Genomic DNA, 19,169 nt, shown 5'->3' on the forward strand with positions numbered 1-19,169 from the left:
AATCAAACAAAATCCTACTGATCGAGCACTCTTGTGTCATGTCCTCTGCTATTCATATCTGGGAAGATCGAAGATTGAAACCATTGTTCTAAACTATCTGTCCTGATTTCATGTATATTTGAAGGACAAATTGAATATGGCGTCCATGTTTTAGGAATTCCTCTGTCATTGTAGCCATTAGTGAAGTTCAAGAGTCACCTTTACTATGAAGAGAAAGACCTTGTGGCTGAGACAGAGAAATCCCTGAAACCACTCATTGGATCTCAGGTAATGTCAGGATGTAGCAGGGTCGCAGGTATTCTGCCAGACAATGGCTAGCAGTGTTACTCATCTAATGGAATATTGATCTCTCATGCTCTTTACTAATGGAGTCAAAAAGCTTTAAAAAATGATGCAGACATGAAAATACATTTATTTTACTCAAACGACTGTTAATTATCCATTGAAGTGTTTTATCTCCAAATCGTAAAATTATGCTTTTAAAATACAAATGTACATCATTAGATGTGTTGGTTTAATCATCCATTCAACATTCCGAGTTAATAACTTTGCTTGTTATAGATTATTATGTACAAAAATGGAACGTCACAGGGACTAGCTTATGAGGACATTTTCGAGGGCGTCTACTATCCTGCTGCATCGTTGTACAAGAATGCCAAGGTTTGTGTACAAAAATGTCTCCTGGCTGTCCCCAAACAAACGCAAAGATATTGGTTTGTCAAGCACAGCAGAAATAGATCAACTACTTTTAAGTCACTTCGGTGACCTCTTGCCATTGGTCTTCGTCCGTCATCGTGTGTTGTCCATTAACAATTTTACATTTTTAAATTCTTCTTGAAAACTACAAGGCCAATTGTTACCATTTTTGGTGTGAAGCATCCCTAGGATAAGAGGAATATAAATTGTAAAATTTATGACCTGATCACCCCTGGGGCCTCATGGGCAGGGCCAAATATGCTTTTAAAAAGGCCATATTTTCAAAAATCTTCTCTATTCTCACACATGTGGGAGAAAAACTAAATGTATGGTTATGATGTCCATGAAGCCCTCTACCTAAATTATAAAATTCATAGCCCTTGTGTTAGGGGTTCAGGCCCTAGTGTGGGGCCAATATGGCTATATAGTGAAAATGTGTTAAATCTTATGAAACATCTCTATTCCCATATATATTTGAGAAGAACTAACTGCATGATTATGATACTAAACTTGTGAAATTGACATGGCTCCTGGGTCAACGGTTCAGGCCCTTATCTAAGAAAATCTTCTCTACTCTCGGATATATACCGGGGTATTTGAGAAAAACTAAATGCATAATTATGATGTTCGTGAAGCTCTCTACTAAACTGTGAAATTCATGACGCCGGAGACAGGGGTTCAGGCCCTTGGGCGCGGGCAATATGACCACATGATAAGAATATTTAAAAAATTAATTTTTTCTTTTGTACTTTCAGTCATGGGACATAAAGTACAATGTCTGTAATGTCCTCGTCTTAAATTGTGAAATTCAGGGGTTAAGTGGGGGTGGGAGGGGAGTTGGGGGGATATCAATGATATGATTTACATGCTTCATACTTCCATTTTTTCTTCTTCTGTAAATGAATAAGAATTGTGTGCATATTTTGAAAGATCATAAACATGTGCACAAATGACACCATATTTAGGATTAAATGCAAAATATGACACTTCTTGTATGGGCTATGATACTCAGGTGACTGTTTAGGCCTGTGGGTCTCTTGTTTGTTTTTTTATTGCTGTACCCAAAACATTTTTATACTTTCGTAAAATGTCTCTGCCACTGCATGATGAAGTGTGCAGTGTGTGGAAAATATTGATTTGAATGACAGGAACCAAATATTTCCTTTTCATGTGGAATAGCAATTGCTCATGTAATATTTGCACACAGATCTGGAGATTTTGTTCTCATCTCTTAATGATGTTTGTATCCTCAAATACAAATTAGGGAGGAAGGGGGGATATGTAGGAATTTCCATCTGTCTGCTATTCAAAACTTTGCAATAAAGAAGAAGCAAGTGATTAAACTGGATACCAAGATTGCTTATGACAGAGGATGTGTCGTGACCCTGACAAAAGGTCATATTGAGAAGGTCAGGGTCTCAGGGAGATAATAATTTGGGCCATAAATTTGTAGCAAAGCAAACATACTCATACATGAATGACACAAAATTTGCTTATGACATGAGTATTATGTCATGAGCCCGACAGTCATTCAGAGGTCAAGGTCACAAGGTGAATGTATAGAATATGTGCACTGACAGTATCTCTGTGACAGTTGAAATGTTCATATTAGGCATAAGGGTTGCTAAATACTTATGGGTATGTCATTTTTCCAGACTGAAGTCATGTTGACAAAGTGAATGCCACAGAGGAAAATAGCACAACATAACAGAGACTGTTACAAGAAAGTTCCCAGTGTACGAAATTTACCATAAACCGAGTCTGTCAAATGGCAATAGTCCATGCCAGTTGTAATTGAAATAGACCAAATTGTCTATGCCGATTTTCTAGATTTAAGAAATTAAAAAAAATATAGCAAAAAAGAAATAATATTAAAATAAATTTTTAAAAAACAATAATAAAGTTTTGTTGAATTGTGGTGAAAAATTGCAACATGCTAGGAGAAACTAAAGTTCCATTGAGTGTTATCTTTCGTGACCATGTCAATTTTTAATTTACCCCAAAGGACACTGGTCAGTCGACATCTGATTAATGTAAACTTTACAAAAAAAGGAGGATATTGTTATGGAAATAGAAAGAAAATATACTTTCTAAGTACATCAGAAATAAATAATAATGTTTTAAATTTGCATTATTTTTATTTACTGTTGTGGTCTATACCAATTTGATGAGGTCTGTCGTCTTGTTTCAGCATAGACCCCTGGTCTATACCAAGTTGCAAACAATTTCAAACACTGGGCTGCATGCAACCTGTGCATTGCCATGTTCCTAGACCAACGCCATTTAGATAACGTCAAGGTCACTTGGAGAACTGAACTGTAGCAAATGAATATTTAATAAACTGTATAACTACATGTACTGTATTTGTTACAGGTGACCTTGAATTTTGGACCAGAATTCAAGTGTCCTCCAGAGGGCCTCAAGGACTTCAGACCAGTATGTATATTTGGAGAATTTCACACAATGAAGTTAAAACTCATCTGAGTATAAGCACCATCTGTAAATGCTTTCTAATTTCAACTACTAGCTTTACAAGACAATATTTGTGCAATTTTATGACAGAATGATCTGGACCTATTTTTGGCACCTGTACAGTTTTACTGGGCAGGTTACTGTCGTCTGTACAATGTAAATGTCTGGTATGTCTAGTGTATTTTTATAAGGGGGATGTATAAATAATGGAAGTGTGGGGTATTATGAACAAAGTAAACACAATTTATTCTTTATGTTTCACAAAAACTTTATGAGTATATTCAAGTTCAATGGTCGCTTGTTACAGTTCCTTAATCGAGAAATATACAATGAAATATATAAAGGTATTTTACTGTTTAAATTTTACATGAAGACCGATATGTTTCAGATGTCGGATGCTGCCTCCCAAACAATGGTGGAATATGCTCTTGCAGACATTATATACCACGTAGAGAATGAAGGAAAACTACCAGAATTTTGAAAACGAAACTAGAATTCTGTACCATAAACCAAAGCATTACTGTTGTGTGTCTAAAGCAAGATATCTCGACAGGAAAGATCAGCAAGCAATCCACCTCACTCCGTGGAATTCCGCAAGAATATGATCGACTAGATATAATGCTTTGTGAACGTTTATTGTCATGTTCAAGATTTAAATAAATATAACGCAAAAACATATTTTGGTCTTTTATTTAATGATTTTGTTGATGAGTCCATGATTTGATATCACAAATATCGGCGATTTGATATCACAAATATCAGCGATTTGATATCACAAATATCAGCGATTTGGTATCACAAATATCAGCGATTTGGTATCACAAATATCAGCGATGTAGTGTGAGTAAGAGCAGGTTACAATATCACGTCATTGTGATCCTCTGTATACTTTCTTCAGTTCATTAATTAATGCGGTTAGTATAGGATTACCCCCGTGTTCCTCTATCAGCTCCAATATCCTACAAAACAAAACATCCCCCACATTAATAGTCACCTCATATACCTACAAAACACAACATCCCCCACATTAATAGTTACCTCAAATATCCTACAAAACACAACATCCCCCACATTAATAGTCACCTCAAATATCCTACAAAACACAACATCCCCCACATTAATAGTCACCTCAAATAGCCTACAATACACAACATCCCCCACATTAATAGTCACCTCAAATAGCCTACAATACACAACATCCCCCACATTAATAGTTACCTCAAATATCCTACAAAACACAACATCCCCCACATTATTAGTTAGCTCAAATAGCCTACAATACACAACATCCCCCACATTATTAGTTAGCTCAAATATCATACAAAACACAACATCCCCCACATTATTAGTTAGCTCAAATAGCCTACAATACACAACATCCCCCACATTAATAGTTGGCTCAAATATCATACAAAACACAACATCCCCCACATTAATTGTTAGCTCAACAGAAGGGGCATAATCCATCTGCATGTTTATCAACACTTTTCTCAAAAACAACAAAAATAAAATGAATACAATTTACCGTATTGAAAGTAATTTATTATCATGATTTCTCAATTTAATCCAACACTGGTGAAAAATTTGAATAGATTATATAGGGATGGGTAATATACTTTAACTTTTGAACATCAGAGAAAAATTTATGAGTCCCATATTGTCTAGGAAGTTTATATTTGTCCATATTACAACCAAACTAAAGCCCAAAAATCAGTATATGCACCCAAGGGTGCATGAGCCGAGTTGCATGGGATACATTGTAAAGCCAGGAATAACGTGGTATATTTATAATTGTGAAGAACTAATTTCAGTTTTAAACTTTTCGAGTTACTGTCCAGAAACCATATTTGTCTGAAGTTTTCATCTATATTCGGTCACTGTGACCTTGACCTTTGTTCTCCAAAATCAATAGGGGCCTTGCTGTGCTGGTATCCAACAATATATCCAAGTTTCATTTGATTCAAATTAAAAATTTTCGAGTTATCCTCCGGAAACCAAAATCCTTTTGGAATTTTAAATCTATTTTCGGTCACTGTGACCTTGACCTTTGACCCATTTTCTCCAAAATCAATTGGGGTCTTCCTTACCTGGTACATAACAATATCTTTAAGTATCATTTGATTCGGATTTAAACTTTCTGAGTTATCATCCGGAAATCAAATATTTCTGAAATTTTCATTTTATATTCGGTCACTGTGACCTTGACCTTTGTTCTCCAAAATCAATAGGGGTCTTCCTTACCTGTTACCCAACAATATATTTCTGAAATTTTCATTTTATATTTGGTCACTGTGACCTTGACCTTTGACCTTTTTTCTCCTAAATCAATAGGGGTCTTCCTTACCTGTTACCCAACAATATATCAAAGTTTCATTTGATTTGGATTTAAACTTTCGGAGTTATCATCCGGAAACCAAATTTTCCTGAAATTTTCATTCTATTTTCGGTCAGTGACCTTGACCTTTGATCATTTTTCTCCAAAATCAATAGGGGTCTTCCTTACCTGGTACCCAACAATATATCAAAGTTTCATTTGATTAGATTGTAAACTTTTCGAGTTATCATCCGGAAACCAATTGCTGACGCCCAACCGCCCACCCGCCCGCATCACCAAACCAATAGCCGAGTTCAACTTCATTGCAACTCGGCTAAAAATATGAATCAACCCATGCATCCATTTTTTGTGTGTATCAAGTGTCCTTTAGGGGTGGATCCAGACTGAGGTCCATTTCCCCTCCTCGTGACATTTATTTTTAAAAGTTACTTTGTAGAACAAATGAAAGCAGCAGTGATCCAACAACTTTACCTTATTTCCAAATCGATTAATGTATCCTTTGTATACTCGAAAGATCCTAGTCGATGTAGACATTCTACACAGTATTTCTTAACATCATTGTCAGTGGTCCTCTGTCTTAATATGTCTGACGCAGAGCTAAGGAAATAAAACTATACGGAGGAGGGTCAGTACTTTTAACTGAATAGCGTTGTTATCTGTTAACTAAATGATGTATAACCCTCAATTTTTAAGTTGGGGAATTTTCTGTTAAACATTTAAGGGAAAATTTATTTGCCTAATCTTGAGTGTTGATATTTTATTCAATAATAATTAGAGTTAAACTGTAACATGAGTGAAATCTGTAAAGAAAAGGGTGGGTAACTCCTATTTGATAACTGGAAAAGGATACTGATTACTTGGTTATCTTCCTTACTCATCCTAATGGCGTGTATTATCGGAAAAGAAAACTTCCCCTCAGTCAAGTCTTCACAGTAGCTTTTGTTAGCCTCATACTAAAAATGTAAAAAATGCAACATTTCAGTCAATAGCAACACAAAACTATGGTTTATATAGTGTCTATGAGGCTTTATAAAACACAAATACTTACTTCTTTGGAGTAAAGATTAGCATAGTCATCTCTTATTTGAAAATACAATCCTAAGGCATTTAATAATGGAACAAAATCTCTGAAATAAGAGAAAATAAGGGTGGTAGAAACATTTATGAATCAGTAGATTGATCTTTCAAGTATGTATGCATATTTCATAGAATTACGTAATATTCTTACTTTTTACAATCACTGAAGAGTTGCATGAGTCCTACTGCTAACCCAAAGAGTCCCCCTGTCTCTGAAAACAAACCAAAATACAGTATTAAAGCATTAGATTGATGATAAACTTCCAAAAAAAAATCTAGTGTAGCAGGGCCCCTACTGGGCAGTCTGCACTATAAATCTACACCATCGTCGTACACTTCAAAATAGGACTAATTCCAGAGAACTATTGGGCTTGACATTATGTGTCCTTACTTTTGATGACCATTGCCTTGTACTCTTCCTCTGTGGGACAGACCACTGCATCCCTCCAGTAAATGTCCATCCCTTGACCCCGATGTAGCTCCAGCAGCTGGGCTGTAAAACAAAGATCAACTTTAACATCCCAGCATTCCACACCTCATTTCCCAGCATTCCACACCTCTTTTCCCCGTGTCTCTGTCTACATGTTGTACACATTTGTTTTAATTATTCCTCAAAAATCAGAATTTGAGGGGAAATTTTCTGTTTTTCAGAGCAAGGGTGAGACGATTTTGTGTACATGCTATAGTTTGATTATCTCTACATGACCAGTTGCCGTAGCCTAAGGCGTTTGCTTGGCAACCAAAAGGCTTGGGTTCGATTTTCAATCCCAGCACTGTATCAAGACCAAGACATTTAACATCAGTAGTTCCTTAGCACCTGGCATTAGAAGTCACGGGTCTTTTGGATATGACCTTTAAAAGGGAGGGCTCGTGTTACAGTAGGTGTTGGCACAATAAATAACCCTCACTGCTACAGCTCTGGAGTTCATAGGACAAAATTTGTGGCACTTCACCTAAAGCCAGTGATGGCTCTACATGACTGAAAAATTCACAAATGGGACATAGAACAATTGCAATATACAAACAAAACCCACCTCTATAAGTTTATAACATGATATCTAAATATAGAAATGAAATCATAAATCACAAAAGAAACCGAACAGAACAGTGAACAACTTCAATACAGAATTTACTTTTACAGTGCTGTAAATCAGAGAGGCTGTAAAAAATGAGACAGGGTCAATATTCTATTGCTGGCCCTCAAAATCAATGTAAATAGTACAAATTGGGTTATAGAAAAGCAATGTAAATAGCACACTTTGGGTACAGAAAAGCAATGTAAATAGTACAAATTGGGTTACAGAAAAGCAACGTAAATAGTACACATTGGGTTACAGAAAAGCAATGTAAATAGTACAAATTGGGTTACAGAAAAGCAATGTAAATAGTATACATTGGGTACAGAAAAGCAATGTAAATAGTATACTTTGGGTTACAGAAAAGCAATGTAAATAGTATACATTGGGTACAGAAAAGCAATGTAAATAGTATACATTGGGTTACAGAAAAGCAATGTAAATAGTACACTTGGGTACAGAAAAGCAATGTAAATAGTACACATTGGGTACAGAAAAGCAATGTAAATAGTACACATCGAGTACAGAAAAGCAACGTAAATAGTACAAATTGAGTACAGAAAAGCAATGTAAAGAGTACAAATTGGGTACAGAAAAGCAATGTAAATAGCACACATTGGGTACAGAAAAGCAATGTAAATAGCACACATTGAGTACAGAAAAGCAATGTAAATAGTACACATTGGGTTACAGAAAAGCAATGTAAATAGCACACATTGGGTACAGAAAAGCAATGTAAATAGCACACATTGAGTACAGAAAAGCAATGTAAATACCACACATTGGGTTACAGAAAAGCAATGTAAATAGTACACATTGGGTTACAGAAAAGCAATGTAAATAGCACACATTGGGTACAGAAAAGCAATGTAAATAGCACACATTGAGTACAGAAAAGCAATGTAAATAGCACACATTGAGTACAGAAAAGCAATGTAAATAGTACACATTGGGTTACAGAAAAGCAATGTAAATAGTATACATTGGGTTACAGAAAAGCAATGTAAATAGCACACATTGGGTACAGAAAAGCAATGTAAATAGCACACATTGAGTACAGAAAAGCAATGTAAATAGCACACATTGAGTACAGAAAAGCAATGTAAATAGTACACATTGGGTTACAGAAAAGCAATGTAAATAGTATACATTGGGTACAGAAAAGGTCTACTGGGTCTGCAAAGACTACAAAACATTTAACAATCTGTTTTTCCAGAGAAAGAAATTTTGAGATGATTTTCAGTATAAAACATGTCTGTCATTCAAGTGACTTGTATAACAGTATTCATTCTGATTGTTGAACATTTTATTTTTCTTCGTTTTTTTAGCTCACCTGAACCGAAGGTTCAAGTGAGCTATTCTGATCACATTTTGTCCGGCGTCCGTCTGTCTGTCTGTCCGTCTGTCTGTAAACTTTTCACATTTTCGACTTCTTCTCCAGAACTACTGGGCCAATTTCAACCTAACTTGGCCAAAAGCATCCTTGGGTGAAGGGCTTTCAAGTTTGTTTAAATGAAGGGCCATGTCCCTTTCAAAGGGGAGATAATCACAAAAATGCAAAAATAGGGTGGGGTCATTTAAAAATCTTCTTCTCAAGAACCACTGGGCCAGAAGAGCTGAAATTTACCTGAAAGCTTCCTGACATATTGCAGATTCAAGTTTGTTCAAATCATGGCCCCCGGTGGTAGGATGGGGCCACAAGGGGGGATCAAAGTTTTACATACAAATATATAGGGAAAAACTTTAAAAATCTTCTTCTCAAGAACCACTAAGCCAGAAAAGCTGAGATTTACATGAAAGCTTCCTGACATAATACAGATTCAAGTTTGTTCAAATCATGGGCCCCGGGGGTTGGATGGGGCCACAATAGGGGATCAAAGTTTTACATACAAATATATAGGAAAAATCTTTAAAAATCTTCTTCTCAAGAACCACTGAGTCAGAAAAGCCGATTTTTACATGAAAACTTCCTGACATAGTGCAGATTCAAGTTTGTTCAAATCATGGCCCCCGGGGATAGGATGGGGCCCCAAGGGGGGATCAAAGTTTTGCACACAAATATATAGGGAAAAACTTTAAAAATCTTCTCAAGAACCACTAAGCCAGAAAAGCTGAAATTTACATGAAAGCTTCCTGATATAATGCAGATTCAAGTTTGTTCAAATCATGGGCCCCGGGGGTTGGATGGGGCCACAATAGGGGATCAAAGTTTTACATACAAATATATAGGAAAAATCTTTAAAAATCTTCTCAAGAACCACTAAGCCAGAAAAGCCGATTTTTACATGAAAACTTCCTGACATAGTGCAGATTCAAGTTTGTTCAAATCATGGCCCCCGGGGATAGGATGGGGCCCCAAGGGGGGATCAAAGTTTTGCACACAAATATATAGGGAAAAACTTTAAAAATCTTCTTCTCAAGAACCACTAAGCCAGAAAAGCTGAAATTTACATGAAAGCTTCCTGACATAATGCAGATTCAAGTTTGTTCAAATCATGGGCCCCGGGGGTTGGATGGGGCCACAATAGGGGATCAAAGTTTTACATACAAATATATAGGAAAAATCTTTAAAAATCTTCTCAAGAACCACTAAGCCAGAAAAGCTGATTTTTACATGAAAACTTTCTGACATAGTGCAGATTCAAGTTTGTTCAAATCATGGCCCCCGGGGATAAGATGGGGCCCCAAGGGGGGGATCAAAGTTTTACACACAAATATATAGGGAAAAACTTTAAAAATCTTCTTCTCAAGAACCACTAAGCCAGAAAAGCTGATTTTTACATGAAAACTTTCTGACATAGTGCAGATTCAAGTTTGTTCAAATCATGGCCCCCGGGGATAAGATGGGACCCCAAGGGGGGGATCAAAGTTTTACACACAAATATATAGGGAAAAACTTTAAAAATCTTCTTCTCAAGAACCACTAAGCCAGAAAAGCTGAGATTTACATGAAAGCTTCCTGACATAATGCAGATTCAAGTTTGTTCAAATCATGGGCTCCGGGGGTTGGATGGGGCCACAATAGGGGAGCAAAGTTTTACATACAAATATATAGGAAAAATCTTCTTCTCAAGAACCACTGAGCCAGAAAAGCTGATTTTTACATGAAAACTTTCTGACGTAGTGCAGATTCAAGTTTCTTCAAATCATGGGCTCCGGGGGTAGGATGGGGCCACAAGGTGGATCAAAGTTTTACATACAAATATATAGTTAAAATCTTTTTCTCAATAACCACCGAGTCAGAAAAGCTGATATTTACAAGAAAACTTTCTGACATAGTGCAGATTCAAGTTTGTTCAAATCATGGCACCCGGGGGGTAGGATGGGGCCACAAGTGGGGGGGGGGGGGGGTCAAAGTTTTACATACAAATATAGAAAAAAGCTTTAAAAGAACCATTGGGCCAAAGAAGTTGACATTTACATGAAAGCTTTCTGCCATAGTGTAGATTCAAGTTTGCAAAGGGTAGTTTGGGCCATAATAGGGACCAAGGTTTTACATGCAAATATATATGGAAAGTCTTCAGATATGGGCCAAGGTGACTCAGGTGAGCGATGTGGCCCATGGGCCTCTTGTTTATAATAGGTTTTATTCTTCCAAGATGACACAAAATAGCATAAAACTAGTCTTTATAGTGATTTCACATAAAACTTGCTCTGCATTTCCATTTCTTTTAAATACCAATATCTCCCCCTCCACAAGGGAAACCAAGCGTCTAATGAAAACATCGTCAGTGTAAACAAATCAACAACGGGAAAATGATAAGAGATGTAAAAATTACTATAAATTATCTATCTATTTCATCTTATATGATCAGAAAGGAAGCCAATAATAAATCAAAGCTTATTATGTTTACCAAAAAAAATGATAATACTGCACAACAGTTGTCGTATATCGTTGGTAACCCACAGTTGATGTCGCTATATCTTTAATTACCAAACAGGTTGCAAAGTTCAATACACAGACGAGCAAATTTTTTGGCGTTGTGTTCCTTAAGAGGTAAGGGATAGTGATACCGACGATGTAAAGAAAATGACTTTCAATAAGCCACCAGAGGGTGTATGTAATACATTAATAGAGAATACCACAGGAAAGATAACTCTGTGATAAAGCATTGCGATATAATGAAAATGAATTTGAACAAACATGTTAAGCACTGTAGATTACAAAATTACTTTAAACATTAATGTTATTTTAGAAATTTCAAATATATATATGTGGGTTTTATAATTAAAAGTAATATTTTGACATGACCAGCCGGACTACCATGACACAAAATAAACTGGATTTATTAGTCTGAGTCGGTTGGACGTGCCTTAGTGTCGAGCCCTGGAATATATAAATCCTGTGTATCTACCTGTGAATACATAAACACCTGTGTATCTACCTGTGAATACATAAACACCTGTGAATACATAAACACCTGTGTATCTACTTGTGAATACATAAACACCTGTGTATCTACCTGTGAATACATAAACACCTGTGTATCTACCTGTGAATACATAAACACCTGTGTATCTACCTGTACACCTGTGTATCTACCCATGAATACATAAACACCTGTGTATCTACCTGTGAATACATAACCCCCTGTGCGTCTACCTGTTAATACATAACCCCTGTTTATCTACCTGTGAATACATAAACACCTGTGTGTTTACCTGTGAATACATACACCTATGTATTTACCTGTGAATACTTTTGTGCTGTCTGGATGATCCAGTTGTAGAACTTTTTCTAATCCCAGAAAATATACGTAATTAGCTGAGTTAATTGTTTGTGGTACTCCATATATATTGTGGGCCACTGTAAAAGAAATTTGGATATTGAGTAAATTGTGTATAAGCATATTGGCAAAGGACGTCCATCTTTAGCTCACTATGGACTGAAGGCCGAGTCAGCTTTATATTTGATTAACTTTGATTTGGCATTTGTCTTTTAGCCATCAACTTTTCACATTTTTTGTCTTATTCTCAAGAACCACCTGGCCAATTTCAACCAAACTTGACACAAAGCATTCTTGAGTAAAAGCGTTTCAAGTTTGTTCAAATAAAGGGTTATGCTTACTTCCATAGGGGAGATAATTAAGAAAGAGTGTGGGGAAGGTGGGTTAAAAAAATCTCCTTTGGAACCACTGAACCATAAAAGCCAAACCTCGGGTTGTTAGGCCACAGTAGTGGTTTACAAGTTTTTTATTAGAATCTATGGTAAAATTCTCCAGAACCACAAGTGTACAACTGGTCAAATGAATATGTAGCATTCACATAAAGTGTAGATAGGCTTTTAAATTCTTAAAATGTCTATAAAAATTATTCAAATTGTTAAATTAATATACAATGAAAAACATTTTCACACCATGTGTATGATAAGCCCAGTACAAATGTTTTAAGCATTTAACATAGAGATACATACCAGTATATAAAAGATCCATATAAGCAACCAATTGTCAAATAATTATGCAAGAATTCTCATGTAATAGGGTTTAAAGTTTGAATAGGAATATATACAGAAATTCTTTGTCATATTCATTTGCAACCACCTTCCTATTGTAAATTTAAAGAGATAATAAAGTTTATTTTTTCTCTCGCCCTAAATCATCTTATTCCTTTGCAATATAAATAAAGATATATTAATGATATTTTTCAGCTTTGAAATGACTGCATGTTTGTAAAAATTTACACTAGGAGCCAACTTGTATAGCAGATTGAATTTTTGTCCAGGAAGCAAAAATTCAGGAGACATTATTTGAAGACTATAATCGTTTGGCGTTTTTTTTTTTTTGAGGATATAAATGCAGATAAATTATCATTCTTTACAGAAAATGACATGTACACGAGTCATTTGGACTCATTTAATTCTTACAAAAAATTGAATAAACAACCTTTACTATCCCTTTAAAGGTTATTCGCATAAGGACCCCTGAGGCAATGGTATGACAATGGGTGTTTAATTTATACATGGGGAAAATGTAACTACTCAGGTAAGTCATTTGGCCCATGGGCCTCCTGTGAAATTAATTTTACCTGGAATTCCTCTTCGTAAATTAGAGCTATCTTCAATGTCATCAATTCTGAAAGTACATGTAAATGCTATTTATTTTGATTCATGGTAGAGATATTTAAAGTATTTCCTCTGTGGTATGTGTTTAATGAAAATAATTATGTTTTTAATATCAAAAATTGCCTCAGCCTGTCAAAAACAAAATCAGGCATTTTAGAAATCTCTTCATTTTAAAAACTAGCTGAATTTCTCAAGAACAATAGGAATATCTGACGACAGTGTTTTGATTCTTTGTATGAGGAACAAACTTTAATCCAATTAGCTGCAGAATTAGAGCCCTCTGGGAAAATGATTTGGATTTTCCCACAGACCGAAAGCTCTGCAGCTATAATCAGAGAAGCTTCTAGAATTTAACCCCTCTCTCTCAAAGAATAAACCATTCAAAGCTCATTCATTTATGTGGCATATACTTACAATAAGCTAGCATTGTGCAGCATTTGAGTGACTTCTCCGATCATGTTTAACTTCTCTCCTGGTATGTTCAACCAGCAGTTGAATGCCTGAATGTAAAAATATTCTTTTAGTTTCTGTAACAAACTTAGTTTCTGTGTCTGTTTAGTAACAAACTTAGTTTCTGTGTCTGTTTAGTAACAAACTTAGTTTCTGTGTCTGTTTAGTAACAAACTTAGTTTCTGTGTCTGTTTAGTAACAAACTTAGTTTCTGTGTCTTTAACAATGACTGATTGACTCTGATTCAGTTGGACATGTTCATAATCTGACATTAATGATCAGGCAGTGGTAGATTTAGAGGGAGGTTACAGGAATTGCACACACACCCCGGTCATTTTAGAGTCTTCAAACACACACACACCCATTTGGGTGAAAGAGGTACCATCTGGAGTTGCAACCACTCACTGCCTTCTCGAAAATGTTCTGGATCAGCCCCTCCCAGCTTCCATACCATTTCATTTTATTCTGGATCAGCCCCTCCCAGCTTCCATACAATTTCATTTTGTTCTGGATCAGCCCCTCCCAGCTTCCATACCATTTCATTTTGTTCTGGATCAGCCCCTCCCAGCTTCCATACCATTTCATTTTGTTCTGGATCAGCCCCTCCCAGCTTCCATACAATTTCATTTTATTCTAGATCAGCCCCTCCCAGCTTCCATACCATTTCATTTTGTTCTGGATCAGCCCCTCCCAGCTTCCATACCATTTCATTTTGTTCTGGATCAGCCCCTCCCAGCTTCCATACAATTTCATTTTATTCTGGATCAGCCCCTCCCAGCTTCCATACAATTTCATTTTGTTCTGGATCAGCCCCTCCCAGCTTCCATACCATTTCATTTTGTTCTGGATCAGCCCCTCCCAGCTTCCATACAATTTCATTTTATTCTGGATCAGCCCCTCCCAGCTTCCATACAATTTCATTTTGTTCTGGATCAGCCCCTCCCAGCTTCCATACAATTTCATTTTGATTTAATATAAACATTAATGTGAGTATTTCATTACTGCTAGATATATTCTTAAAACAAACTGAAGACACGTATATTTTCAGTGTATGAACGAAAGCGTTTGATCTTGAACTGAACATATTGTATATAATACAAATGGACACAAGCTCTCACAACTTAAACAAAAGGCCCACAGGCATTATCGGTCACCTGAGTACTAGTGAAAAGTATCACTCCTCCCAAGGGATTTGAAATTTAGAAAAAAATTCCTGTTCATGATGTGTTCTTAAAATTTCAATGCCCTCAAAGGTGCATATACTGAAGAAAGGCTTTACATAATATAATATGTGCATTAACATTAAAAGATCTGATTAATTTGGACCCATCCTAGAGTCACTATTTTATTTTTTTTTTTACATCTCTTTCTACCATTCCCAAGTATGCATTTAGATTTTATACAGTATAAGCAAACTTGGATAAGTCCTTCAAATCGTTATTAAAATGTTGACTCCACCCTGAAACCAAACCCTTACCCTAGAATCATGGAATTAACAATTTTGGTAAAGGACTACCAATTCCTAAATATTCATTTAGTTTCAATTTAATATTCAATAGCATTAAAGAAGACGTTATTTAAATGGTTTACACATAAACACTATATACTAAGTTTGACCCCACCCTGGGGTCAGAACCCCTACCCTGGGGATCAAGAAACTCAGGTGACCCAAAAATCCTCTCCATTAATTTGATGTTTCTGATTAATGAACAGTCTCAATACTCACTGCTGCTAGTTTGGTTCTGACTTTTTTACCAGGGATCTGACATATATAATTATATGGCTCCAACAGTATCTAGAAAAAAAATTATTAATATGTATATCTGATCTTAATTAAAAGCTATTTACTTCATTATGAAAATAAAATGAATAATTTTCATTGAAAGCAATGTTATTTTTGATTAAGTGGGGGAGAAAAAACAACAAATACTTGTAATTTATTTTACTACTATAAAACAGTTTAACTATGTATATTCCTCAGCAATACTTTGTCTCGTCCAGGTGTAAATTTTCATAATTAATAAAGATTCCAGAATTCTATTAGCTTTATAACAAACACATCATCTGTAAAAACTCTTTATCACCAGACCACTCATAAATTCATGTTCTCGCAATTTGATGTCTACAGGTCGTTTCGCGACATTAAGTACTCGCGTAAAATAAGAAATCTACAGTATCTTTGAAATTTCCATGGATACCACAGGAAATAGAATTTTAAAAATTCAATCTTTTCTTTTTTCATTTAAAAAGTGTTCATCTCCGGTGAAAAATAAGCTAAGCCTGAACTCAATAACTCTTTTTGATTTTCAGGACCTAAGGGATGAACCATCTTAATCTTCAGGGCCTAAGGGATGAACCATCTTAATCTTCAGGACCTAAGGGATGAACCACCTTAATTTTCAGGACCTAAGGGATGAACCATCTTAATCCACACAATGGATACTGACTTTCTCGTTAACATCTTCTTTCCCACTCATCTCGTTCGTGTATTTGTACTCAGGTCTCGCTTTCCTCAGATTTCTAGTACAATCACACCTTCAAGATCTGCAATGATAAGACATATGATAATTGTAGAACCCAAATTTGTATTTGTACTATTAAGAAAATTAAAAATGTGCTACAATTGACACTAACATCCTTTATTTTGGTAGTTGTCTAATGTGTTATTTGTGGTGTGAACTGTGGACATAACCCGTGAATTCAAATCCTCCAAGAAAAACAGGAAAGAACCACATCTCTGACACTATGAAAGCAAAACTTTACCAATATAGAAGCTATTTTTCCTTAAACTTGAAAATATAACCCCATGAAACAATAGGTCCTCAGTACCTCTTGCTTGTTGTAAGAGGCAACTATATAGGGCAGTCCTTTGGATGAGACTGCAGAAACCGAAGCCCCGTGTCACAGCAGGTGTGGCACAATAAACACCCCCTCCTGCTAAAAGGTCATAAGCGCCAAGCACTGGCCTAAATTTTGCAGCCCTTCACCAGCAATGGTGATGCCTCCATGTGAGTGAAAAATTCTCAAGTGGAACGTTAAACAATATATATATACAATCAATCATAAAAACAAATCCTGTTTTTTTTTTTTTACTAACATTCTGACCTAACACAGTGAAGTGCTCCTACTGCAACACTGACACTGTAATATGATAAAACAGAAAGTAATAATAGAATGGGTACATTAGTTAGTCAGATTTTCATGTTTGAGCATTATTCCAGTGTCTCATTCTCTAATAACTATGGCAACCTTCTCTTGTCCCCTCTGCACTTCTTTCATTGTTCTCTGTCCTCCTTATACTCACCAGAACACTAAATTATGTACTTAGTTCAGTCTGGCCCCAGTGTCTTTTCTGAGCACATTCTCCTGTTCCAAGTCGTACTTGTATAATGCCATTTCCTAGATCAATCTCTACTTGATTTCTCTCTCACGGTCAGAAACAACACGTTTTCATGCATCATGATTTTCAATAGGTAGTCAAATATGTCAGCCCCTCCCCTATCCTCTCTTCCCTTCCTGTTTCTCACTCCACCCCCCTCTCTCTCCTCCCTTTTTACCCTGTGTGCTCCTTGCCCCTTCACAATGTTTTTTTTCTAAAATCAAATCCTCTTTACAAAAAGAACACCCGGGAACATTTTAAGATAAAGAAGGCAAATATTCCGTGACAGTTGGGCTACTCTCTGCGTTTAAAGGCCTATACTGGGTTAGCTGCAATAGTGTAGCCCTCTCCAATTGGTTTTTTTTTTGGTGGAGGGGGGGCGTCAGAATAAAAAAAAATTGGATAGGGCTAGATCTACATTACATTGCAGCTAATACTGGGTGTGTCTGATAGATTAAACTCCATCTCGGACAGAGGTGAAAATCACCTAAACACAAAAATCGCGTGTTTATTTACTAAGAATAAAGAGCTTGGTTTGCATTGTCCTCTGTAATGAGCTAGAAAAGCGTACAAACACCAAATTGAATAGCTGATCAACAACAGTCAATTGAGCAACAGAATCGATGAGACAAATCAGTTAGGTCCTATGTTTACAAAAATAAAATCAGCAAATTATCCTACATATATTACACTTAAAGAATGTCTCACTTTCTCCGGGTGATATAAGCATGCTAACCAACCTTACCATACAACAAAGTCACACTCGGACCAAGTGCTAGCCTACAGCATCAAAATTCTCAAACAAAAACAGATACATGACGTGGCTTCCGGCTTTTTATCAGGTACACGTGTTTTCTATTTTTAGAATAGTTAAAATAGCCTCTCTCTCTCTTTTTCCATTTTGGTACATTACCGCTCTCTCTCTCTCTCTCTCTCTCTCTCTCTCTCTCTCTCTCTCTCCGAGTCTCGCTCGCCCCTTCTTGATTTTGAGAAAAATGCATAGATCTAGATCTGTTTGATAGGTACATCTTGGTATTACTTGTAAGTTTTGTTAATTTTTACTTTTACTAGGCCTATACATCTAGATGGACAGAGGACAGTGTCACAGGCACTCGACGTTTTAAATATCTATAATAAAAAATTGTCTTTCTGTAAACATAATATCCAATTATTATATTATGAATGATATTGTGAATATTATGTTTACAGAAAGATATTTAAAACGTCGAGTGCCTGTGGACAGTGTTTATCAAACAAATGTAGGAAAGCGTCACAACAGCTACAGGCCCGTCGTCACGATTTAGTGATTGGTCCGGCCATTTTTATGATTGATCATTTCTAGGGGGGTCCGGGGGCATGCTCCCCCGGAAAATTTTTTATTCTAGGATGCCCTTAGAAGCGTTTTCCGGTATATCTGACACTAAAATTCGTGCGCTTTTTATGGGATTTTTGGGTTGGGCATTATCGGCCGAAATATTGGTCCGGCCATGGCCGGACCGGCCGGACCGCCGACGACGGCCTTGAGCTAGATGCTTTGAAAGGGGTTGGAAAATATCTAAATAGGCTCAAGGCATTGGATCTGGAAAGCTATATAAAGGACCATCGATTTTTTTTTTTTTATTA

At 36.2% G+C, this 19,169-nt stretch overlaps 2 protein-coding genes across 3 annotated transcripts in view; one reads left to right on the forward strand and one right to left on the reverse strand.

The window, feature by feature from the left end:
• Nucleotides 1-3,846, forward strand: part of LOC125672053 (set1/Ash2 histone methyltransferase complex subunit ASH2-like) — a 39,466-nt gene extending 35,620 nt beyond the window's left edge. Inside the window, exons 15-18 of the mRNA XM_048908123.2 lie at nt 175-267; nt 562-660; nt 3,070-3,132; nt 3,557-3,846. Of these exons, the coding sequence (XP_048764080.1) occupies nt 175-267; nt 562-660; nt 3,070-3,132; nt 3,557-3,649 (348 nt within the window). The 3' untranslated portion in view covers nt 3,650-3,846. The remainder of the gene's footprint in view (nt 1-174; nt 268-561; nt 661-3,069; nt 3,133-3,556) is intronic.
• LOC125671177 (geranylgeranyl pyrophosphate synthase-like) lies at nt 3,843-18,384 on the reverse strand. 2 transcript variants are annotated; one of them, XM_048906711.2, is made up of 12 exons: nt 18,292-18,384; nt 16,615-16,711; nt 15,894-15,962; nt 14,132-14,217; nt 13,681-13,727; nt 12,347-12,463; nt 6,972-7,073; nt 6,732-6,792; nt 6,552-6,630; nt 6,354-6,456; nt 5,975-6,089; nt 3,843-4,127 (listed from the first exon to the last, which is right to left on the reverse strand). In XM_048906711.2, exons 2-12 carry the CDS (start codon nt 16,642-16,644, stop codon nt 4,037-4,039), a joined length of 900 nt encoding a protein of 299 aa, XP_048762668.2. In that variant the 5' UTR covers nt 16,645-16,711; nt 18,292-18,384; the 3' UTR covers nt 3,843-4,036. The 2 variants fall into 2 exon arrangements, with proteins under 2 accessions (XP_048762668.2, XP_056018391.1); XM_056162416.1 differs by lacking the exon at nt 15,894-15,962.
• Nucleotides 18,385-19,169: the final 785 nt, after the last annotated feature.

This window comes from Ostrea edulis, chromosome 4 (assembly GCF_947568905.1).
Source record: "Ostrea edulis chromosome 4, xbOstEdul1.1, whole genome shotgun sequence".
Classification (NCBI taxonomy): Eukaryota; Metazoa; Mollusca; class Bivalvia; order Ostreida; family Ostreidae; genus Ostrea; species Ostrea edulis.